We start from the raw sequence: 24,290 nt of genomic DNA on the forward strand, positions 1-24,290 counted from the left end.
CGCCACCGCCGCCGCCGCCGCCTGTTTGGCTGACGTGACCACCGCCGCCGGGCGGCTCCAGAATGACCTGGCGACACACGTGCACACACACGTGCACACACACGTGCACACACACGTACACAGCGTACGACACACACACATGGTCGTAGGTGAGTATGGGTAGGGATTCGGATACCGCAACTCCATGCCAAACTCCTTCATGGGGTTTATTAGGTTAAGTAACACATGTTGGGGCTTCTGTCCAGTGCTTCTCTCCATTCGCATTGCTGCTCTGCAGACGGACTAACACACGATATCTTGCCGCTCAAACCCCGGCCCCCCGCTGGAGCTGGTGCCGGGACCTGGTCGACATCGGCAGTAACGATTGCTGTCCCCCCAAGGATGCCTACCGTCTACCGTCCTACCGAAGTTTTTCGTTTGTATCAATCGCCTACCGTCCACCGTTCGCCGAGCCGTGTAACCCCCGCTGGCACCCCCGCTGGCACCCCGCTGCTGCTGTGCTGCCCCCGCAGCCTCTCTCACCTCCATGGCGCTCGAGCCGTCGACACCCTCGCCCTCCACAGCACCACCAGCAGCAGCGGCAGCAGCAGCGGCAGCAGCGGCAGCAGCACTAACATGTCCACCCCCACCACCCCCACCCCCAGCAGTAGCTGCTGCCTCGCTGCCCCGACGCCGCGGCTGCTGCTGCTGCTGCCCCGGCACCAACCCCAGCAGCCCCGGGCACAAACCCGGGCCCGGCCCCACGACAGGCAAAGCCCCAGAGCCCCAGCCAGCGTTGGCGGCGCGCGTGGTGCCGGCTGTAGCAGCCGCGGGCCCGAAGGCGGCTGTAGCCGGCTGTAGCAGCAACACGTCAGGTCGGTGGGGCATCATAGGCGTGACGGGCACGTCGGCGAAAAAGTCGCGCTCGTGTGCGTGCCCGGCTGTAGCAGCCTTCGCCTCCGCCTCCGCCTCCGCATCCACCGCCGCTGCTGTCAGGGCCGGCCGCACCCCTGCCAGTGCAGCCGCCGCCGCACCCGCCGCCGCTGTCGCCGCCGCCGCCGTACCCGCATCTCGTCCATCTGTTTCGCCATCATTGTCCATGTGAATGAGCGCCGCCGCCGCCGCCGCCGCCGGGGACGGGCCCTCGCCGGCAGCACCGCTGGCGGCGGCGCCGCCGCCGCGCATAGGCGGCGGCCCGGCACTTTTCCTGGCGACTCCGCCGCCGCCGCCGCCGCCGCCGCCGCCGCCTGGCATCACTGACATAACCCCTCCACCCTCATCCGCCGCCGCCGCCTGCAGCGGCTGTAGCAGCCGTCGCTGCTCTGACGGCACGCACATGCTACTGCCGCCGGGTCCCAGCAGGCTTGCGGTGACGGCCCCAGCGCTACTGCTGATCGAGTCAGTCTTCGGCAGCGACCGGCCAGACCCGCCGCCGCCGCCGCCGCCGCCGTCACCGGCGGCGCCGCCGTTCGCACCGTTGCGCCGGCGGCGGCGGTACAGGAGTACTGCGCCTCCCGCTACAATGGCCGTTACGCATGCTGTGGAGGCGGCAGGGGTGTTGGATCGGTTATCGGCTATCGGGTCATTGGTTCAAGGGGGAGTGGAGACAGAGAGAGGCCGCCCGCGCGCGCACACACACACGTGTCGCATTTGTGAATAGGCCACGCAGACACTACTTTGATGTGATGTGGTTAATTTTTAGCAGGGAGAGGGAGTGGATACACACACACACACACACACACACACACACACACACACACACACACACACACACACACACACACACACACACACACACACACACACACACACACACACACACTCACCTGCGCCAAGCACGGCCCCCACCACCTCGCCCACCAGGGCCGCCGTGCCATTGCTACTGCTGTTGCTACTGCCGCTGCCGCTGCTGTTGCTACTGCCGCCTCCAACACCACCGCTCGGGAGCCCTGCTACTGCTGGCTGGGGCTGCGGCGGGGTGGCGGCCGGGCCCCGCGGCTGAGAGGCCTGCATGTGGTGGGTAGTAAACGTGGTGGGTTATAGGGTTTGAGCACACGCACACGCACAGGCATGCGCATGCGCACGCACACAAACCCACACACGCACACGCACACGCATACACGCACACACACACACACACACACACACACACACACATACACACACGCACACGCACACACACACGCACACACACGCACACACGAACCTACCTGGAACAGGGTGGACTGGTAGCACCCCAGCGGCCCCAGCTGTGCCACGCCTGTTATTTAAATATCGAGATGATCGAGCAACTTATTCTTAATTCCAAAACTGCAGTAAGCCTCCATAGAACGTCGAGACAAAATAAATAGTTAAGTTAACCAGGAGCAAAAAAGCAAAATTGCAAGAAGCAAAGAAGGAAATTCCGCGAGCTCGCTCACATTCGGGGCTGGCGATTGCGTCACACAACACATCCACTTTCAGTGCCCAGGTCCAGTAGTAGGTGCGCTCGGGGCGTCCCGAGGGTCCGAAGATGGCGCCTGCAAACGTGATGGGGTTGCAAGGATTGGTACAGAGAAGTGCAGCGAAGCAGACAGCAGGTGTGGTGTTGCGCGTGCCGATGCGGTGGGGTGTGGGTGTGGGTGGGAATCCATGCAAGACTACTCAAGCCGGTGGGGTGGGGTGTGGGTGCGTGCGCGGGCGGGGTAAACCTGCTGGAAATGCCTCACCAAATTGCACGCACCGAACGGGACCGAACCCACACACCTTCCTTTCCCGTACCGCGCGTTCTTAACAAGCGCACATGCAAACGCAACCGAAGTGCCATCACAATCAAGCACGCTTCCCAACACACACACACCCCCCCCCACACACACACACCCCACACACACACACACACACGCGCACCTGTCGTGGCAATGTCCACATACTCACGCCGCACCGCCCAGCACCGCTGCAACCACGGCACCCTCCCGGCAGTAGCCTTGGCAGTAGCAGCGGGAGGCGAAAGGTCGGCGGCGGCGACGGCGGCGGTGGTAGCCGAAAGGTCGCCGCCAGGCGCGGTGCCGGGGCCGCTGCCGCCCACTGGGATGCAGCCGGTCTGGGGTTTGAAGACGTTGTAGAGCTGGGGCCCGGGGAAGTTGGAAGGACGTGGAACAGTCGCGATACTCTGCATGAGGGGGTTACATTCATTTATTTAATTTAGAAGTGAAGTCGTTGGGGGGTTGCATATATAATTAAATAGGCACGAGCGAAGTTGTAGCCAGGTACATTCGGCGGGAGGTTGGGCTTTGGTGTCACAGGGAGGTGAGATGGGGTGGGCGAAGGTGAGGCATGCCGCGGGTGAGTCGACAAGTGATTGTGCGTTGTCGTTGTCCGCTGGCCTCCGTCACAAGCCTCCTGCCTGCCCCCTGGGTTTACTGCGTTGCAAGCCCACGTATCTGGCGTTGTGAGGTTGTAGGGCGCGTGGTTGTAGGGCACGTGGTTGCGGGGCGGGCCGCGTGGCTGGCCAGTCAATGTGTGCCCGTACGTGTATCATGGCTGTGGCTGTCCGTTGGTCTCCCGCAATGCATCCCGTTGACACCCAATCACTTCCGCCCCTCCTGCCGCTGTTACGTCAACGGCTGGCCTCCTCCAGAAGCCTCCGTGACACCTGCCCGCCTGCCTGCCTGTCTGCCTGTCTGCTGGCGGCTACCATGGCACGCGTAATGCCACCTGCCGTGCCTGTCCGCACAGGTCCCGCACATTTCCCCCCCAACCCCCCCCCCCCCTGCCTGCACTCCCCTCGTTTTCGTTGGTTTTGGTTTAGTTTGGGCTGGTATTCCCCCACCCACCCACCCACCCACCCACCCAACCCCACCCACCCCGTGCATTGCCCCCGCACACGCCCTGCCGTACGGCAGCCCCGCCGCCCATACGGCCCTCCTGCCTCTCCCGCCCTTCTACTGCCGTACTGCTGCCGTACTGCTGCCGTACCTGCTTGGAGGTGTCCTCCGGGAAGCACAGCGGCTGGTTGAGCGCCGCGTCGATCATAACAATCAGCGGCGTCTGGAGGTTGGCAGCCAGTGCTGACGCGACCGGCGGGTCGGACTTGGCAAACAGGTCCATGCCTGTGTTGGCCGTGTGTGTGTGTGTGTGTGTGTGTGTGTGTGTGTGTGTGTGTGTGTGTGTGTGTGTGTGTGTGTGTGTGTGTGTGTGTGTGTGTGTGTGTGTGTGTGTGTGTGTGTGTGTGTGTGTGTGTGTGTGCGTGTGTGTATATCATATATGTGTGTGTATGTGTGTGTGTGTTTGTGTGTGTGCGTGTGTGTGCGTGCGTGCGTGCGTGCGTGCATGCGTGTCGGGTGCGCACATCGGGTGCGGGCTCGGGGTTCCACGTATCGTGTGTGAACAATGCGTCCTCACAACCACAAGAAAGATTTGCGGTGGTCCTGACCCGCTACAATGATTGGGCAGTGCGGTGGTCCTGACCCACTACAATGACTTCCCTACCTGGTAAGACCGTCCCTGCCGCCATCCCGGGCATTCGCTTGACAGGCCAGCACGCACGTACGTCCGGAGGCCCGGAGCTGCCACACAGCTGCCTGGCTAACCAATCCCCACAACCCCCTCCCCACAACCCCCTCCCCACAGCCCCTTGCCTGGCTAACCCCCTCCCCACAACCCCCTCCCCACAGCCCCCTGCCCACAGCCCCCTGCCTGGCTACCCCCCTGCCTGGCTAAGCCCCTCCCCACAACCCCCTGCCGCACCCTGCATACCAGTATCTCCCACAGCCCGCAGCCCGCACTGTCTGCCGTCTGCTTGGGATATGGGCATCAGCTGCACCCTACGGGACCTCGCCAACCTGCCTAAACCCTGTCCTATCACACTCCCACAGCCCGCAGCCCGCAGCCCCCCAGCCACGGCCACACACCCCAGAGCCCCCTGCATCCCCAGCTAGCCGCCTTAGCGCTCACACGCACCTGGCGCAGTAGACACCAAGCCATCTCGGTAGTGTGTGAGCACGATGCCCAATATCGTAATCACCACGCCCGGGCCTAGCTTAACCTGTTGCGGCAGCCAAGCAAGCAAGGAAAAATGGATGAGGGCATGCATTGCAAAATGGGCGGTGCGAATGCCAAGGAGGGCGGTTTAGGGTGCGAGGCACAGCACGCGGCGAAAGGAGCGGGAGCACATCGCTGACGTTGAGGCATGGAGTGTGACCGACCGCGTCACCGCGTGGAAGTCAACGCGTTGGCGCGGGTGATGGGGGGTGTGGGCCACATGCCAGAGACATGTGAGAGACCCTGAGAGACACACGCGTGCCCACGCTGGCTGTATCACCCCATCCCCGGGCCCCCCTGGTCTCCCAGGCGCCGTCTTCCCACCCACCGAGCAACCACAGCTGTTCCGGCTCAACTGAGACTCACCTTGTCTTTAACATAGCCGCCGTTGAACGCGTAGTAGTCCCTCCGCGCGATGTTGTCTGGGGTTGACTGTAGTGTCAAGTTGGTCGTCCGCTCGAACGGCGTTGAATTGGCGGGAACAATGTCACCCCAGTCGCTCTCGTGCATAAATATGTCCGCGACAAAAGTTATACTGGTCACGTTCAGGTTGGTGACCGCGGTCGCGAATGCGCGACCGCTGTCCACCTCGACCTCCAGATACGCATATGAAGAGGTAACCAGTAGGCAGGAGCACAGAATCACGCAAGAAGTAGCAAGTTGTATGGCTTGCTTGCAATACGTGCAGTCTTCTCGAGCCCAAGCCCAAGCCCGCGCTGAAGAAGCCATACAGTAAGAGTCTACATATCACAGAACTCTAATAGTCAACAGTAGCGGTCCTGCGTCCTAATTTTTGCGAAAGTTCCTCTATCCCCATTGTTGAGTTCGGGGTCAGTCACAACCAGTCACATGTGCTAATTGCTAGGTCGTGAAATACTTGTATAAAGCGCCAAAATGCGAGCTCGATCCACAGCGACGACCTTTGGATTGAGGTGCAGCTTCGCACCAGGAAGTCGCAAAGTGACGTCCGCTCTGCAGGGTTTCGGCTCAATTTCGCGTCGATTTGCCCCGTTTCGCCACCTCTGTAAATTTACAGATGAGCGCGCAGGGGGGTGTGGGGTACGAACAGAAGTGTCGGATCCGTGACCGAGCGACGCGCGAAAAGGCGGCACTCCGTTAGCAGAAAACATAAGCGTGGGCACTGGACAAGCCGAATCCTCTCCGAATCGGGCCTTCAATCCTTCATGCTTCTCTGTAGGACCCCATTACGGGCACGCCCATTACTTGGGCAGGCCTTCGGTGCAGTGCGGGCCGCGCGTGCTGTGAGCGTGTCGCTGCGTCGTGTGCGGGTTCGGGCTGAGCCAGCCCGCCCGTGGGCTTTGTACGCGGGTGGTCTTGCGCCACGATGCCGGAGTTGGGTGCCGGAGTCACATCAAGGTCGCAAGATCGAAACCCATCAGGAACGGTTCGGCTCCGTTACCTGTGTAGGCACTGAACATACTTGTGCCGAACTTCCCCGAAAGAGCGCCATCTCGGCCTTCCTAGGTCGCTGCTCTACGGGTGAGGACGCTGGTGCGGCGGGTTCTGATGGTTTCCCCGCGAGAGCTATCCTGCTTTCTAGAAGCCGGTCTGCGAGCCAGTTGGCGCTGATGCGCCGGGGCAGGAGGAGGCCCCTGATTAGGGAATGCGCGTCACCCAGCGCCGATCTGCGAGCCCGTGTTTCGAGGCGTTACCGTGGCCCAGTATGGCCGATGGTTGCAGACAACCCCCCTCCCCCAAATTCGCCATGGGTCCTACCTGCGGCTACCTGCATGGGTGTTGGCCAGCGCATGCGCACTCCGCTTCCCGAAGATCCAACCACCGCGGCTGTCCGCACATGTCCGTGGCCACGTCCGTGGCTACAAGATTAAAGCACACAAACACACAAATACACAAATAAAGCATGTACGTGCAAATCATGCATCTCACTGTACCAGGTGATGCCCAGATTCTGAGCGTTCTAACCCCCCCCCCACGGGCAAGAAAGATTGGGCATTTCCTGGGGTTCATTCTCGCCACGTGGAGCTTCCAATGGCCCCGAATCTCGCCAAGTACCCCTTTCTGGGCGAGGTCTTGGGAGGGGCGGAGCCCCCCCAAACGCTGAATACTAGGCATTTTTGGGCCCCGGATGACGTGGGCGAGAACGTGCTTAAGGCCCTTCTCGCCTATCCCTGGAAGATGCAAGCCTTGGGTTGCTGTTGGTGTATTTCGGCCCGCGCAGCAGGCCCGGCGGCAACGTGACAGGGGCGAGGGGGCACAAGCCAAGCCCCATTCCTTCCCGTTTATGGGGACGGTGAGCTGTGTACGGTGCTTGCCACGCATTCTTGCTAGCCTGGAGCACTCGGCGGCGTCTTGCATTTGCATTCACACTAGCTTACATTTCTGTGTTTGGGAGAGGTGGTGATGATGGTGATCGTGGTGGGGCGCGGCGCGGGTGGGTGAGTGGGGTTGAAGTGGAGGCAGATTGGCCTGGGGCTGGGTGTTTGGGCTCGGGCTGAATTGCGCTTCTCAGTCACCCTGACTGGGGCGAGCTGCTGGCATGAAACATGAACGCCCTAACAACACTTCCTGCTATTGCATTTTAATTACCATATTGTGCGTGCTTTGTGTCCCTTCGGCGCCTGCAGCTGCTGTGGGCGCTTAAACGGATGGGGCGTATCTCTCTCTCACACACACACATGTGCTTCGTCCCGCGCCCCAGTTGCTTGCTTGCGTGCCTGGGGCACGGACCCACCATCGATCCACGCACCACTTGAAGTCCCCGCTGGTGAAAGTGTTGCAATGTCGCCATTGCAGCAGCCCATCCTCGCGACCTCCTTCCTATGCCTCTCTTACCGTATCAAAAGCACCACCACACCCTCGGCACATAGCATTCCTCACGGCTCCTCCTCCCCACTCCCTCCTCCTCCTCCGCCTTCGCCTCCGCCCCGCCCACCCCTGCCGTGGAGGTGAGGCGCCACCGCGTTGTGCCGCCAGCTGCCGCGCCGCCACTGCTGCTGATGTGGACCCCGCCTCCCTTGTTGCTGGCCCCAGCAAACCAGCCAGCCGCCGCAACCGCTCCTGCCCGGCCCCACGCCTTTCAGCTCGCCACCCTCCTGCCCACCACCTCCGCCAACACCGAAGCCCGCAGCAGCAGCCGCACGCCGCCGCAGTCGCACCAGCAGCGCTAGCCCCCGGCGACACGCCGCCACACACATGGCAGTCAGCATCGCCGCATTCAGGGCCACGATGACACCACCCACCGCCTCACGAGCCGCCTGCAGGCAACAGCAGGGTAGGGAGGAGGTGCGAGGTGCGGGTCAGGCGGGCGGCGGCGCGGTTCAAGGGGCGGCGGTGGGTTAGGTGCTTACGTGGGTCGGCGCTGGTCCGTCCGGGGGGTTTGCGGCCGACCCACGCCCCTTAACAACACTTGTCCATGCCCGTGTACCCACACATCCTCGTCAAACATCTACCCACACATCCTCGTCAAACACACAGCCCCAGCCTCAGCCCCATCCCCGCACCTCGTCAATGCCCGCGCCGCTCGTGAGCAACGCCGCCAGCGCCGCCGTCGCCGCCAGCACGCCCAGCCCTGCGGCCCGCAGCAGCGCCAGCGCCCGCCCCGCCAGCGGCGCACACACCAGCTCAAGCACCCCAATGGACGTGAGCGCTACAGCCATCACCGCCGGCTGTAGCACCGCCGTGCTGATGCCGCTGCTGCTGCTGCTACTGCCGCTTGACAGGGCTTTGGCAGTGGCGGCAGTAGCAGCGGGCTGTAGCGGCCAGGCTGCTCCGTAAACGTCGACTGCCAGCAGCAACAGCAGCTGCAGCTGGGAGGCAGCGTGCCACAACGCCGAGTGGGGCCGCCTGGAAAGGAATGGGGGAGTCAGTGGGGGTGGCGGTTGGGCGGGGTTGTTTTGGGGGTGCACGTTGGGGTCTTGTGCTTGGGATGCACGTAGAAAACGGGGCGGGGGACGGTCGTCACTTGCAATGCCCCGAACCATAGACGGCAATGCGACCTTGCCACTGAACACTACCATGCCTCCTCCCTAATCCCTCTCCCGACCCAACCCCATCGGCTCTGCTCTTCTCCACCGCACCTGAAGCGCCGGCACAGCCACGACCACAGCAGCGCTTGGGCACTGCTGTAGCCGCCGCCGCCGCCGCCCCCGCCTTCCCTCCGGCCCCTGCTGCTCAGCACAGCCGCCGCCGCCGCCAAGCACAGCGCCGGCGGCGCGGCACAGAACACCGACAGCCCCAGGGCGCCCAGCGGCGTGTCCAGCGACCCGTGGGGCGAGCCGCTGAAGCAGGTGGTGCCTAGGTCCAACTGCCAGCGCGGGTCGCCGCCGCCGCCGCCGCCGCCGCCACTGCTACTGCCACTGGGAACGACAGAGCCAGCCAGTTCCGTATCTGGATCCAGATCCGGATCCAGGTTCAGATCCACGCATGCAAACACAGACAACGACGCCCACGCCAGCACCGGCAGCAGCACCTGACCCGCCGCCAGACCAACCGCCAGCAGCTGCAGCCGCAGCGGCGGCGGGGGCGTGGCTGATACTGCTGCTACTGCCGCTACAGCCGCCGGCTGCTGCTGCTGCTGGCCACCTGCGTCACCACCGTCCGTGTCAGTCAGCCGGTTGCGCCGCCAGGCCGCCGCCAGCAGCCTCAGCCGCGTCAGCCAACCGCCACCGCCGCCGCCGCCGCCATCACGGCCCCTGGAGCCCTTGGCGGTTCTGGCGGCGGCGGCGGCGGCAAGCCCAACTGCATCACCGTCGCCATCGCCGTCGTCGACCTCCGGCACCGGATCTCGCAGCGTGCTGTTGGATCCGTAACGCTGCATGAGGTACGCGGCCTGGCGGTTGGCAGGCGTGCCTGTGTTTGGCGACACGCGGAAGCTCCGACCCTCCTCCCCCCAGCCGCCAACGCTGCCACCCTCTCCCGCCCACCCGCCCCCTGCCCCGGCGACGCCGCCGCCCCAGCCGCCGCCCACGCCCGGCACGGCTCCGGATGCTGACACGGAGCCACGTTTTGCCGCGGCGCCGCCGCCGCTGCCGCCGCCGCCGCCATGACGGTCCCAATGTTGCCCGCCAGCGGGAAACGCCGCATTGGTGGCGGAGCCGAGGGCCCTGCTGCCCGGCGGCAGGCCGTGCAGCGAGCGCAGCAGCGGCGGCTTGGCGCCTGCAGCTGTAGCGGCTGTAGCAGTAGCGGCACCGGCTGTAGCACCGGCTGTGGCACCGCTGAGAGGGCCACTGCGCGGGCGCACGAGGATCGGCTTGTCGGGAGGCGGCGATACGCCACCGAAGGCGCCCGAGAGGGAGCTGGTGAGGGTGCCAAAGCTGCTGAGCAGGCGGCCGGAGGAGGAGGTGGTGGCGGTGGTACGACCACCCGAGGGCCGGTCGCCGCCACCGCCTCCTCCCTCAACCCCCCCACCACCTCCGCCTCCGCCACCGAACATTCGGAGGCTGAAGCCGCGAGTAAGAAAGCTGGCGCCACCAACCCTGGAACCTCCGCCGCCACCAACGCCGCCGCCACCGACGCCGCCTCCACCAAAGCTGGCACGAGCACTGCGGGCGGCGGTAAGCGCCGCACGCGTGCCGTCACTGCCGCGTCCGCCGCTGTAGGTGTGGCGCTCCCACAGCCCGCCTCCCACCGCGTCTTCCTCCTCCTCCCTCTCCTGCGCCCCGCCCTCCTCCGTCACGGTCGCCTCACCCAGCGGCCCGGGCCCCAGCCCGCCTTCGACACGCGGCCCGGGCCCCGCCCAGCCGCTATTGGGAGCTGCAGCAGCGGCTGCAGCAGTGGCTGCAGCAGTGGCTTTGGCAGCGGCTGCAGCCGTGGCTGCAGCAGCGGCGGCTACAGCTGACTGGGCGTGTGTGGGCAGCGGCGGCAGTTGTTGGCTGCGGCGCTGCATGGGCCGGCCCAGGCTCGGGCGCATTCCGCCACCGCCACCAAGACCGGCGCCCTGTCCACCTCGGCCGCCGCCTCCGGCACTTGGCGCGGCAGCGGCGTAGAAAGGCGGCGGCGGGTGCGGCCGGATGCCAATCCGACCCGCGGCGCTTGCGGCACCAGCACCAGTACCAACAGCACCAGCAGCACCATCAGCGGCAACGGCAGCGGCCTCCTCCTGCTCCTCGTCAGCCGGGGTTACGCTGCCGGGTGTGTCAATGCCGCTGCTCCTGCCGCTGACGCTGGCGGTGGCAATGGTGCTGCCACCAACAACAACCGCTGCGTCCGCCCCGCCGCCGGCGCCGCCATTACTAACGCGGCTCCCACCGCCGCCGCTGCCACTGCCGCCGCCACTGCCTCCGCCGCCGCTGCTTCGCAGGGTAACGCGGCGGCGCAGTGGAGGGCGGTTGGCGTACAGCGCGGCCGCGGCGCCGTACACACGTGCGGGCGCGGTGCGGCGCTCACCACCGGCCAAGCCGTGAAAGCTGTTGCCGCCGCTGCTGTCCATGCCTAGCCTGCCGTCGGCCTCGCCATCCCAGCCGTCCCCACCGGCTGCAAACGGCGCGCTACCCGCCGCCACTGCTGCTCCCGCCGCGGCCGTGTCAGCCAGGTGCGGCGGCGGCCCCACCTCCTCAATCTCCTGCTGCTGCTGCATTTGCTGCTGCTGCTGCTGCTGCATTTGCAGCTGCTGCTGGCGGCGGCGAGGGAAGTCGTCTAGGTAAACAAGCCGGGGGCTGGCCCTGCCGCCGCCGCCGCCTTCAGAACCGGACCCACCGCTGCTGCCCGTACGGCTGCCGGCCGCCCCAAAGCCGCCGCCACCACCCCGCCTGCTGCTGACGTGGCTGCGCCTCTCCTGGTGCCGGCCGCGCGCGCGCCTGAACAAATCTGCGGCCACCCCCGTCGCCGTCGCGGCGCCTTGCAACGCGGCGGGCGCGCTCGACCTCTCGCCCCCACCCACAGTGCCGACGGCGCCGGGCCCGAGCATTGTCACACCGCTGCCAGGTAGGCTCCCGGCCCTGCCGCCTGCCGGCCTGCCGCCGCCGGCCTTGGGCCCGACAATCGAAATCGCGGCTGCAAGTCGTTGGAAGGGCGACAGGCGCGGCGGCGACGCCACAGCCTCTGCCTCCCTCGCTGCCGCCGCCGCGCCCGCCAGGATGTCACCTCCTGCATCATCACCGCCTCCTCCAGACGATGCCCCTTGTCCTCCTTGTCCTCCTCCTGCTGCTGCTAGTTCTGATCCTGCCGCTGAGTAGCCGACCGCTGTCTCCTGCGGAACCGGCTTGCGACTGTTCACCACCACATCACTGAACACGAGTGGCCTCAAGGAGTCCGCAGCAGGGCGGCGGCTGCGGTCAGCGGCCCCGGCCCCAGGCCAGCAGCGGCGGCAGCCGTCGTCGGCATCCTCGCTGTCGCCATCGTCACCGTCATCACCACAGCCACTCAGCAGCCTGTGTGTGTGTGTGTGTGTGTGTGTGTGTGTGTGTGTGTGTATATGTGTGTATGTGTGTGTGAGTGTGTGTGTGTGTGTGTGTGTGTGTTAGGACACAGCACGCTGTCAAGTCGTTTTATTTGACAAGACAGGCTGGATCCATTGTTTCCAGGAGGTGCGCGCAGCTGCCGCGACCCGGACTAGAGCTGCCCATTTCGCCTGCACATCCCTGGCCGCCGCACCCCCTCATCCCCACATTCCACCACAACCCCACCTGACAGACGCCCACAGGACCAGACACGTCGCCGCCGCCGCCAGCGGCGCCACCCAGGCGTTCAGCAGCCGTGCCTGCGCCTGTGCCTCTGGACCGCCGCCGCCGCTGCCGCCGCCGCCGCCGGCTGGTAGCAGACAGGAGGGGAAGCCCGCCGCCGCCAGGCCGCCTGCGCCGGTCAGGATGGCGGCGGCGGTGTGCAGACCGCGCACTGAGGCGGGCCAGCCGCTGCTACTGCTACTGCTGATACTGCCATGGCTGTAGCTGTTGCTGCTGCTACTGCTGGTCAGGTTGAGGCGAGTGACGATGACCAGCCATTGCAGCTGCGTGACCAGTGCCTGTGTGTGTGTGGTGATGTGTGCGAGCGTTACTAGCGTGGGGATGCGAGCCGTATGGGTGCAGGCAGCAACGCGGGTGGGAAGGACTAGGTACAGCAGAAGCTGGCAGCGCCGAGATTCCACATCCCACACCTTCCAGGCAGGCATGCTCATATACACCCCGAGGCTGTGTGCACGTGTGTGGCACTCACCACGAGCGTGTCCGTGAGGCTCCCTCCCGCACCACCCTGCCGGCCACGGCCCTCCCCCTCCGCCTCCTCCCCCTCCTCCGCCTCCTCCCCCTCCTCCACCACCTCCGCCCCGGCCTCTGCCAGCACCGCCGCCGCCAGCCCCAGGATGAGGCCGCACGTGAGCACGAACCCCAACAGCCCCACGGCGGCCGCGGCGGCTGTGTTGCAGGGCAGGCAGGCGAATCCGGGAGCTGCCCAGAAGCCCGGGGCGCAGGCGGCGCACAGCGGGCCGGCATAGCCCTCGCCACACTGCCGGGCGCCGTAGCTCAGCCGCTGCAGCTGCTGCTGCGATGGCGGCCGTGGCTGCTGTGGCTGTGGCTGCGACTGCTGGGATGGGGGCAGCTGACCGGTGCTGGTGTTGGTATTGGTGTTGGTGCTGGTTGCGTTAGGTATGGAAGTGGTGGTGGTGGTGGTGGTGGTGGTGGTGGTGGTGGTGGTGGTGGTGGTGGCAGAAATAGAGCTTGCAGCGGCAGGCGGCGGGAGGGAGAGAAAGCACAGCCCCTCCAGCGCCGTCGTCGGCGGTGCGGCGACACAAGCGGCGTCTGCTGCCGCTGACACGTCCGCAGGCGTGTACTGCGCATCACTGCTCGCACCGACTGGGACCCCAGCCGCCGCCGCCGCCGCGGCTGCTGCCGCAGCCGCCAAAGTAGCGGTGGTGTTGGTGCTGGTGCTGCTACTGCCACTGCTGGCACCACTGGTGCTGCTACTGCCACTGCTGGCGTCCAGGCCGGCCCGGTATAGCTGTAGCACCGCAGCCCCGGGCGGGCGCGAGGCGTACCATGCCGCCTGGCACGCCACTAACACACCACTGACAGCCTCTTCGCTTACCCCTGCCACTCCGCCGCCCCCGAGCCCCCCGCTCCCCGCCTGGAGCTCAAGCGCCGCCGCCAGCCGGCAGAATCCGGATCCAAGCGAGACCAGCGGCGCGGATCCGCAGGCAGCTGGATTCGGACAGGGCCGCATGATGTTGGATCCAGGGTCCGTGTGCCAGAATCCACGGCGGGGCGTCAGCACCGCACCGCCGCCACAGTAGGCGTTACGGGGGCAGGGCAGGCAGGCGGCGCCGCCGATGCTGCTAATGCTAGTGCTGCTGCTGGCGGTTGCGTTGGAAGCGAAAGTGGCGTCGGCGGCAAAGGCCGCCGCGGCATCGGCGGTGTTGGAGCGGGGGTCGGGCCAGCGGGAGTAGCTGCCGGCGGCGCAGGGCACACACACCAGGTGTGGCGAGGTCGGGGCCTGAGCGCTGGTGGCGGTTGTGCGGGTGGTGGCTGCTTCTCGCGACACTGGAGGAGGTGGCGGGGGCGCTGTGGGCGCCGCAAGGGCGGCCCCGGTCCCGGCCCCAGCAGCCGCTAACGGGGGCATCGGCACCACCCGCAGCACTGCCGGCACGGGCACCTCGCCTGGGGTGCAGGTGTCGATGGCAAATGGCACGTTGAGGACCGTGACCAGCACCTGTGGTGAAGACGGGGAAGACACATCGCGAGCGTGTGTGTATCTCGTGACAAGTGAGTCATTTGTGTCATTAGCTGGGGTGGCGTGCGGAGCGTGTAGGGCGTGTGGGGCTTGAGTGCTGAGGTCTGACGCACCCAGTCAAACACTCTTTCTTCCTTGCGCTCCCCTGCCACACACACCCGAACCCCCGCATACGTCGGCCCCCGCGGCCCCACCTCTGCGGCGCCCGGCTCTGCAGCGGCGGCAGTAGCACGCAGCGTGAGGCTGTAGCCCGACCCCGGCCAGCCCGCCAGCCGCAGCCCGCTCCAGCGCGCCACGCCGTTCACCATGTCGGCTGTAGCACTGGCAGTGGTGCTTGCTACTGCCGCCGATGCGGCTGTGGCGCTGCTACTGCCGCCGCCGGCTGCTGCTGTCGGCTGTAGCAGCCGCGCCAGGGAGGCAGGGCCGACGCTCAGGGTGACAGTGACGGGACCGTGGCCTGCAAGCAGAGGTTCGTGAATGGAATCGTGCGGATTGCATCGACACAAGCCCTGCCAGCAGTGCAACATTGAGCATGTCTCATCACCACTGGCTCGCTACCCCGGCCTGATGCATCCTTACACCACGCCCACACGAACCAAGCCCTTGCGAACCCAGTCCTTACGAACCCAGTCCTTACGAACCACATCCACACGAACCCTACCTAGCCAAACCCCTTTCTCACTCACCCGTCACCCGCCGCCCCAATGACACGGACACCAGCTCCGCCCCAAGACTGAAGGGCTCCGAAGTGGAAAGCAGCAGCACCGACGCAGCCGCCGCCGCACTGCGCCTGCTACTGCCGCTGCCACCGCCACTGCTACTGCCGCCTGTGGCTGCCGCGGACGGCTGTAGCAACACCTGCTGCACCGCCCGGCTGCTGCGGTCGTAGGTCGCCAGCGGCAGTAGCAGCCGCAGCCGCACCGCCGATGGACTGGCGCCGGGGCTGAACAGGCCGAGCGCTACTGCCGCACTCAGGGGGTCCAAGCCGCCGCCGCCGTCCAGCTGCGGCTGTAGCAGCAGGCACGTGGCCAGCTGCGCCGCCAGGGCGGCGGGCGATTGCGGCGTCAGGCTCCGCAGCACGACAGCTGCTACTGCCGCATCGAGCTGCTCCCGCGCGGCAAGGGCGGCTGCTGCCGCCGCATCAGTGGATCCCGCGGCTACTGCCGTCCCGTTGCTGCTACTGCCACTGCTGGCGCTACTGCTGCTGCAGCCCACGCGAAGGGCGGCGGCGTCAGGGTCGGCCATCCACAGCGGCTTGACAGCCGTGTCATTGCTGCTACTGCTACTGCCGCTGCTGCTACTGCCGCTGCTACTGCCGGTGGCCAGGAGGCGTAGCCGGGTGTTGTGGAGCACTAGGGGCCAGCAGCCACGCGCGGTGGTGTCTGCGAGCGCCCGCCAGGTCTGCGCCCAGTCGCCACCGCCGCCTACTACAACGTCGCTGTCAATGATGCCCGCTGGGGACGCGCCGGGTTGCGAGGACTGCGCTGTTGCTGCTGGGGAGGCTGCTGGGGCAAGGGCGCACGTCTGTAGGCTGGCAATGTCAGCTCCGGCGGCTGTAGCAGTGTTGCCGCCGCCAAGCAGCAGGGCCGCGGCCTCGACGCCGCCGCCACTGCCTCCGCTGAAGACCACCGCCGCACGTTCCCCGAGGAACGCGCCGCCGCCGCGGCCCGCGTGCTGCCGCCGCCACGCCGCCGCCTCCTGCTGCCCGCCGGTAGTAGCCATAGCAGCTGTGGCCGCAGTAGCAGCGGCAGTGGTGGCAGTAGCCGCAGCTGTACGCCACCCCATTGCGGTGTTGTTCCACAGCGTTACGGACTCGGCAAGCACCATCACGCCTCCGCTGCTACTGCTACTGCTACTGCCGCTGCTAATATCGCCTGTCACGCTACTGCTACTGCCGCCACCGGACACAAACAACCCACCACCAGAGGCGGCGCTGTTGTTGGCGAGCAACAGCCCCTGCAGCCTCAGGCCCCTGCTACAGCCGCCCACCACAGCCAAGCCGCCGCCGTAGCCGCCACCACCACTGACAGACGAGCGGATGCTACAGCCGCCAGACAGCGAAAGAAACCCGCATCCGCCGCCGTATAACGAGCCCCCGTCGCCGTACGCGACGTTTGCGTGGAAGGCGGTGGCAAGGAATGCGGCGGCGGCGCCGCCGCGCACGCATACGGCGCCACCACGAGCGGCCGAGGGTGAGGCCATGCCGTTGCTGTTGTTGTTGTAAGTCGGCGCGGTTGCTGCGTTGGATGTGAATGTGGATTGCGTCACGCTGGCACTGGCGCCGCCGCCAGAGATTGCCAAGCCGCCGCCGCAGGGTACAGCTGACCCGTCTGGCGGCAATAGGAATGACCCCCGCGGCGACCATGCTGCCAGCAGAGACCCCACGCCAACAGTGTTGCCAAACACATCCGACTCCGCCACGTGCAACAGCCCAACTGCTGCTGCTATTGTTGGTGCTGTTGATGTTGCTGCTTCCGCCGCCGCCGCCGCCGCCATCGTCTCTACCAGACGACGGCTGGTGCCGCTAGCACTAGGCAGCAGCAGCCCTGGCGGCGGCCCTGCTGGCGGCTGCGGCGGCGGCTCTGGCGGCGACGCCGTTGTGTCATCCTCCGCTTCGAAGCTAAGCGCGCCGCCACCCAAGCCCGCGGCATTGCCAGTCAGAACGCAGCCCTGGAGCGCATAAGTCATCGCGCCCGCCGCCGCTGCCACGCCGCCGCCGCCCCGCAGCAGCCGCGCCGCGGCGCTGGCCACGGCAGTTGACACTGCTATCGCTGCTGCTCCCGTGCTGGCATTGCCGCCACCGCTCTTGATGAGAGACTCAGCAAGCGGCAGCAGGTCGGCGGCGGAGGGCAGGCGATGGCTCAAGGCGACGGCGCCGCCGCGGCCGCTCGCCGCCGCCGCCACATTGCCGGCGAAGCAAGTGCCGCATGCGGTGAAGCCGCCCGGCCCAGCCGCAGCCGCCACCAAGGCATCCACAAGCGCGCTGTCGTCGCTGCTACTGCCGCTACTACCACTGCCACTGCTGAGGGCTAAAGCACGGGCCGCGTCCAACGCCGCCAGCAGCTGCGCCGCCGGCGCCGCCACGCCCGCAGCTCCCGGCGGCTGACGTGGCAGCGAGGGGCAGAGCGCCGCTGCGTCGCCAGCAGCAGCTGACGTGGCGGACTGCGTCGCGTTGCCGTCGTCGCTGTCCCTGGTGCTGCTACTGCCGCAGCTGTTTTGTGCAGAGGCGGAGAGCTTGGGCAGGCTGGCTGTAGCAAGGGCCCAAGGCGCGTAGCCGGAGGGGAATAGCGGTGGGCTTGACCAGCTGCTGCTGCTGCTACTGCCGCTGCCGCCGTCGCTGCTCCCTGCTACTGCCGGTGCGCCGCCGTCAGCAGCCGCCATCGCCGCACGCAGCGCCGCCGCAACGGCGGCGGCGGATGCACGATAGGTGTGCGACACGGCACCGCCGTTCCCGGTCGCCGGCACGGTGTTGCCGCGGGCTGCGACGTCTGTCATGTGAGCGCCGCAGCCGACCAGCCGCAACACGCCGCCGCCGCCACTGCCGCCGCCGCCACTGCCGCCGCCGCCGCCGCCGCCGCCACTGCCGCCGCCGCCGACGTCACCTGCTTTGCCACCGGCCGCGGCTACGAATGCAGCAGCAGTCACGGAGTTGTTTCGCAGCGTCCCGCCCTCCAGCCACACCAGACAGTCGCTAACAGACACACTCGCGCCGTCGCCGTCGCCGCTGCTACTCAGCGAGGTCATGCTCCAGTCCACGAAGATTGCTCCGCCGCCGCCGCCGCCGCCGCCGCCAACCACACTGCCGCCACCAGCCGCCGTGTTGCTTTCCACCGAGGCATTCTGAAACACCAGCAGCAGCGGTGCGACACGTCCCGTCATAGCTTCCGCCACCGCCGCCGCCGCCGCCGCCGCTGCTGCCGCCCGCTGCTGCAATGGCGCCGCCGCCGCCGTCGTCAGTGCCCAAGCACCCCCACTCCCGCCCGCCATGTTGCCTGACAGCGACACGGACTCAAAAAGCACCGCCCAAAACGGCGCCGCCGCGGCGGCGGCGGCCGACGTCGCCGCATCTGGAGGACCGACGCCGCGTGCGCTCAGAAACCCGCCATCTCCAGCCGCCGCGACGTTGCTCTCCAAGCTCGCGCCGTCAGCGAATCGCCACTGCGACACGCCAGGCGCAAGCGCCGACGGCGCCGCCGCCGCCGGCCAGCCGCCGACGGCCGCCCAGCCGCCGTGGCGGGCCGCTGCGTTCCTCGCCAGGACCGCGCCCGGCCCCACCACTGCCACCTCACTGATGCAGCCGGCCGCAATGGCGCCGCCGTCGCCGTCCTCGGCCACGTTCCCCACCATCCCCGTCGCCGCGCTGCTGCTACTGCCGGGGCCGCTACTGCCATTGCCGGCGCTGCTACTGCCACTGCTGCTACTGCCAGTGATGCTCAGCCGCTCCAGCACGCCACCGACCCAGATCGCGCCGCCGTGCCCTCCCGCCTGGTTAGCGGCGATCAGGGACCCGGGCCCGTCAAGAGCTAGAAGGCTCAAACGGCCCTGTACGGCAATGGCGCCGCCGACGGCGCCGCCGCGGCGCCCAAGGGCCGAGTTGTTGAAGAGCCGGCTGCCGACGTCGAGCGTTACGCCGCCCGCCACGTCGGTAGTGACAGCCAGAAAGCCGCCTCGCCCGCTGCTGCTGCCGGCGCTACTGCCCGTGCCGCTGCTACTGCCCGTGCCACCGCTGCTACTGCTACTGCCAGCGCCGGTGCTGCTGCCGGCAGTAGCAGGGGCCGGGCGCCAGCCGGCCACATTGCCGGACGCCACGCTTCCGCCCGACAGCGCCACACCGCCCGCCACGGCAAACGCCGCCACCGCGCCGCCCGCCGCCGCCGCCGTGTTGCCCTCTAGCCGGCTTCGACCCGACAGACTCAGGCTGCCCAGGACGCCGGGCGCGAACAGAAAGCCTCCGTCCGCGCCCGCCACATTCCCCGCCGCCGCCGCGCCCTGCTGTAGGCTGACGGCGCCGACGGCGCCGGCGGCGGCGACGCCGCCGCCGCTGCCTCGCGCCGCCGCGTTCCCAGACATGCTGGTGCCGCCGCCGAGCAGCGACAACGTGCCCAACGCGCCGCCGACGGCGACGGCGCCGCCATCTCCGGTGGCGGCGGCGTTGCCGTCAGCGGCGGCGCCGGCGGACAGCAGCAGCTCGCCCAGCGCGCCGCCGACCCAGATGCCGCCGCCGCCGCCGGCCAGGGCCTGGTTGCCGGAGAGGCGCGTGTTTGTGCCGTTGGCACCACTGCTACTGCCACTGCTACTGCCACTGCTATTGCCACTGCTACTGCCACTGCTACTGCCGGTGCCGGTAAGCACGATCGACGCGATGCTACTGCCGATCCAGACGCCGCCGCCGCCAACGCTCCCGGCTGTGTTGTCCTCCAGCGCGGCGCCGCCACTGAGGGTGAGGGCGCCGCCGCCTCGTGGCATTGCGCCCAAACGCAGCCCGCCGCCGGCACCCGCCGCCACGTTTCCCGCGACACGCGTGCCCGCGCCCGCCAAACTGACGCCGGCAACTACGCCCGCCGCCCACACGCCGCCACCGCCGCCAGCGCGGGCCTCGTTGTTCGAGATGCTACTGCCACCCGCCAGCCGTAGCCCGCTGCCGCCAATGCTGCTGCTACTGCCGCCACTGCTGGCGCCGCCAGCTACAGCCAGTCCTCCGCCGTCGCCGCCGATGGCCATATTACCGTCAATGGCGGCGCCGCCGGCCAGCGTCACGCCGCTGCCAACCACACCGTCCACATAAATCCCGCCGCCGCCGCCGCCAGCCTTGCCGCCACGCACCGCCGCTCCGCCACGCAACACCAACGCGCGGGCCACGTCGCCGCCAATGAATATTCCGCCGCCTGCGCCTCCGGCCACGTTGCCTAAAAAGGCCGCACCGCCGTCGAGCAGGACGCTGGCGGCACCGGCGGCAGCGGCGATCGCGCCCCCGTTGGCGGCTGCGCTGTTGGCGGTTAGGGTGCTGGCGCCGTCAATGACTAAGTCGCCTAATCGGGAGTCGCTAAAGAGGGCGGCGCCGTGGCGTGCGGCGTTGGCAGTTGCGTTCACGCCACGGAGGATGGCCAGGCTCTGATTGGGGGATGGGTGGGTGGGGGGTGGGGTTGAACAGAGGGGAGGCGGACATGCACGACGTGTGGGCAGGGCACTACGGCGTCGCGCGTGTGTGTTTGGGCTGCATTTCACGGTGTGTAGGTGTCCCCTCACGTGCTAGTTGACCCCTGCCCCTGCCCTGGCAAAGGAAACAGAAACCGTTCCGATAAACCCGAAAACGCAAAGAAACAAAGACTCTGAGCCAAAACCACAGCAGCCACAGGGAGGCATTAGCCACTCACGATTGCGACCTGTGTGGCGCACACCGCCGCGCCATTGCCGCCGATGTTGCGTTCGAAGTAACTGTCCTCGACCTGGTGTGTACGGCATGTGGGTGGGCGGCACGTGGTGTGGGTGTGTTTTTGGCATGGGGCGTGGGGGCACGTCGGAGGGCGTGTGTGCTTGGGACGGTCCAAGCCCGATGCAGCTGCAAGCTGCCCAACTGCCCAGTCCTCTGCCTCCCTCTCCCTCCCTCCCTCCCTCCCCCTCCGCCCTCCCTCCCTCCCCCACTCCCTTTTCCTCCCTCTGCAGTCTTCAGTGCATCCTGTACCGCTTTTCCAAACATCCTTGCAACCCTCCCTCTCCGCCCTCCCTCCCTCCCTCTCCACTCCCTCTCCCCCAATCTGTTCCTCCTCCCTCACTACCCTCCTCTCATCCTCCTCCCTCTCCCATGCTCTGTTAACTCTCCCTCCCTTCCCCCACTCCACGTCCTCACCTGCAGCACCCCAAGCGCCCTCGTGCCACGAACCACCAGCGCACCGTACCCCGTCGGCGCCGCCGCGGCCGCCACCGCCACGCCAGCTGCTGAGGCGGATGCAGTAGCGGCGGCAGTAGCAGCGGTGGCGGCAGTAGCGGCGGCGGTGAAAGCGACGTAGTCGGGGAGGAGGGAGTGGGGGGCCACGACCGAATTGCCACGCACGATCGAGCCACGGACCGACAGCATGCCTGCGCCGCCCGTGAGGCTGCTACTGCTGCCGCCGCCGCTGCTACTGCTCTTGCTGAAATCAGAGCCGTAGCTGAACAGAACGCAGGACCTGTGGTCAGGGAAAAAGCAAAATAGGGTGATTTGCAATGATTGTCAGATATGTCGAAACTGCCCATCACAGCATTGAGTAGTCCCAAGCGGCGCACACACAAACCCCAGAACACTACAGCCAAACTAAGAGCACGGCACCACGACACAACATGTCCGCACCCCACCCCACCCCACCCCACCCCACCCGCCACTCACCAGCCCCAGGCGTCAGTGACGCCCTCGCACCGCAACCCACTGACTGCAGCCCCCGTAACTTCCTGCAGGTGAACCGGGCCGTGCACCTCCCTGCTGCTACTGCCACTGCTACTGCTACTGCCGCCGCCACTGCTACTGCCGCTGGACGAAGGCGGCGGCGGGCGGCCGGCCAGGTTTCGTAGGGTGACGTTGGCGAGTGACACGAAGTCAATTCCGGAGGTGGCGAGCAGGGGCCCGGTGGGGGAGAGCGGCAGGTCTGAAACGAGCGTGTCTAAAAGTCGCAGGTGTGACACGACCGCGCCTGACACGCCGCCGCTGACATCCCCCGACACGAACTCCAGCCCCCAGCCGCTGTCACCGCTGCTGTCACCGCCGCCGGCAGTAGCATCCACACCAGCGGCAGTAGCAGCAGCAGCTGCTGCCTCCGCTCCCGCGTCGATCAGGATCACTCCGGGGCCCGGCACCAAGTACTGCATCAGCAGGCTTCCCACACGCACAGCCACATCGTCACCACTGCTACTGCCGCTGCTACTGCCGCTGCCACTGCCGCCGCTGCTACTGCCGCCCGCGGGCCAGCACTCCACGTAAGCCGCCTCAAACGCAAACACCGGGATGTCCGGCGGCGCGGGCGGCGACGGCGGCGCGCGTGGCGGCGGCGGCCGCGGCGGCGGTGGGCTGAAGAGCCGCAAGTCATCCGGCGGCGCGTCCTCCGCTGCTGCTACAGCTTCCTCAAGCGCGTGCCGTGCCTGCAGCGCCAGCCCAGCAGCGGCTTCGTTGGCAGTAGCAAGCACGTCCTCCACCCCTGCTGCTACTGCCGCCCCTGCCCCTGCCTCCTCCCCTTTGCTACTGCCGACACCGTCACTACTGCCCATGATGCTTTCGCGCTCAGCCTCCTTTTGCCGCAGCCGCCGGCGAGGCCCGCCGCCACTGACACTGTCACTCCCGCCGCCAGTGCCGCCGCCGCCGCCGCCGCCGGGGGCTGTAGCAGCTGCAGCTGCAGCCCCTGCCGAGTAGGTGCCGCGAAGCTCGACACGGCAGCTGTGGCTCCATGCGGGCAACTGCAGCGGCGGCGGCGGCGGCGGGAAGGGCGGCGGCGGCGGCGAGGGCGGCGGCGGGGGTGGCGGCGGGGGAGGCGGCCCTGGGGTGGGTGAGTGGGTGAGTGGGCGGCGCGGGGGCACATTTGTTTGCAACCGAGCGCCCAGGCTTTCTTTTACATCGATTCGGTATGTCTTGGCAAAACCGAACTGCAATGTTCCAGAGTCTGAAGGTCCCCATACACACATGCGAACATGCCCGCTCACTGGGACGATAACTAAAGTGGCCCCGCATTGACTCACGGGGCGGGGGTGATGGCGGCAGCGGCGGCGGCGCGGCGGGCGGCATGGGCGGCGGGTAGACCACTGCGTGTGTGTTTGGAGATATGAGGGCGTGTGCGTTTGTTGATGTGTCCAACCCAGCAGCCAACCATGCTGCCACATCCGCCCTTGTGCACACGCAGCCAAACACACACGCCCACACGAGTTCTCAGCAAGCGACCACCACGCACCCTCGCAGTTGACGCCCACGTCCTCGGGGTGTGTGCACCCGGTGGCGTTGCCCCACCCCGTGTTGCGGCACTGGTCTAGTCGGGCGGCGCGCGCGGGGTCGCTCTCAATGAGCAGCTGGGGTGGGGTGGAGGAAGAGGGGGAGGAGGCAAGGGGGCAAGAGGGGTTAAGGTAGGGACCTCCACCGATACACACACACAAGCACACACACACATACATACAGCATACACTGTCTTTGCGCAACGTTTTCCTTGTGCTCTTTAACACACACACACACACACACACACACACACACACACACACACACACACACACACACACACACACACACACACACACACACGCCCTTCCCCTCCCTCCCAAACATCCCCACCAGGTGGATGGGTCCCACGCCGCCGCCCGCGGTGTAGTACTCGCCGCCCGCCACTGCGCCCGTGTAGCCCAGCTGGCGACACACGGTGCGTGCGGCGGCGGTGCCGAAGCCGGCGCGGCCGCTGCAGTTGATGAGGGCAGGTAGGCAGGTGTGGGTTTATGGAGACTGGAGAGGGTTGGGGAGCGGATTAGGTTCAGGCCTTTAGGCCTTTATGGGAAGGGCCGGGTGTGGGTGACAGGTTGGCAAACAAACAGGTAGGGGGCGGAGGAAGCAGTGTGGAGCGAAACGGCCAAGCCACGGCTGCGGTAGGTGCCGTGATTGGAAATGCAACAACGCGCGCGCCAGGATATCGAACGAGCAAAGCAATTTGTGG

General features: G+C 67.0%; 2 protein-coding genes across 2 annotated transcripts in view; both read right to left on the reverse strand.

Moving 5' to 3' along the window:
- The window catches only part of CHLRE_15g641100v5 (uncharacterized protein), a 17,045-nt gene extending 11,044 nt beyond the window's left edge, over nucleotides 1-6,001 (reverse strand). Inside the window, exons 1-9 of the mRNA XM_043070659.1 lie at nucleotides 5,365-6,001; nucleotides 4,918-5,002; nucleotides 3,934-4,067; nucleotides 2,866-3,127; nucleotides 2,400-2,498; nucleotides 2,190-2,239; nucleotides 1,806-1,986; nucleotides 523-1,517; nucleotides 1-67 (exon numbers count right to left, since the gene is read on the reverse strand). The exon at nucleotides 1-67 is cut by the window's left edge and continues 65 nt beyond it. Coding sequence (XP_042916517.1) covers nucleotides 1-67; nucleotides 523-1,517; nucleotides 1,806-1,986; nucleotides 2,190-2,239; nucleotides 2,400-2,498; nucleotides 2,866-3,127; nucleotides 3,934-4,067; nucleotides 4,918-5,002; nucleotides 5,365-5,508 — 2,017 coding nt within the window. The 5' untranslated portion in view covers nucleotides 5,509-6,001. The remainder of the gene's footprint in view (nucleotides 68-522; nucleotides 1,518-1,805; nucleotides 1,987-2,189; nucleotides 2,240-2,399; nucleotides 2,499-2,865; nucleotides 3,128-3,933; nucleotides 4,068-4,917; nucleotides 5,003-5,364) is intronic.
- A 1,548-nt stretch (nucleotides 6,002-7,549) lies between these two features.
- Nucleotides 7,550-24,290, reverse strand: part of CHLRE_15g641150v5 (uncharacterized protein) — a 25,536-nt gene continuing 8,795 nt past the window's right edge. Inside the window, exons 10-22 of the mRNA XM_043070660.1 lie at nucleotides 23,918-24,038; nucleotides 23,547-23,661; nucleotides 23,338-23,400; nucleotides 22,001-23,138; nucleotides 21,485-21,803; nucleotides 21,012-21,083; nucleotides 15,324-20,748; nucleotides 14,832-15,094; nucleotides 13,129-14,616; nucleotides 12,603-12,937; nucleotides 9,057-12,347; nucleotides 8,481-8,823; nucleotides 7,550-8,234 (exon numbers count right to left, since the gene is read on the reverse strand). Coding sequence (XP_042916518.1) covers nucleotides 7,854-8,234; nucleotides 8,481-8,823; nucleotides 9,057-12,347; nucleotides 12,603-12,937; nucleotides 13,129-14,616; nucleotides 14,832-15,094; nucleotides 15,324-20,748; nucleotides 21,012-21,083; nucleotides 21,485-21,803; nucleotides 22,001-23,138; nucleotides 23,338-23,400; nucleotides 23,547-23,661; nucleotides 23,918-24,038 — 13,354 coding nt within the window. The 3' untranslated portion in view covers nucleotides 7,550-7,853. The remainder of the gene's footprint in view (nucleotides 8,235-8,480; nucleotides 8,824-9,056; nucleotides 12,348-12,602; nucleotides 12,938-13,128; nucleotides 14,617-14,831; nucleotides 15,095-15,323; nucleotides 20,749-21,011; nucleotides 21,084-21,484; nucleotides 21,804-22,000; nucleotides 23,139-23,337; nucleotides 23,401-23,546; nucleotides 23,662-23,917; nucleotides 24,039-24,290) is intronic.

This window comes from Chlamydomonas reinhardtii, chromosome 15, assembly GCF_000002595.2.
Source record: "Chlamydomonas reinhardtii strain CC-503 cw92 mt+ chromosome 15, whole genome shotgun sequence".
NCBI classification, from domain to species: domain Eukaryota; kingdom Viridiplantae; phylum Chlorophyta; class Chlorophyceae; order Chlamydomonadales; family Chlamydomonadaceae; genus Chlamydomonas; species Chlamydomonas reinhardtii.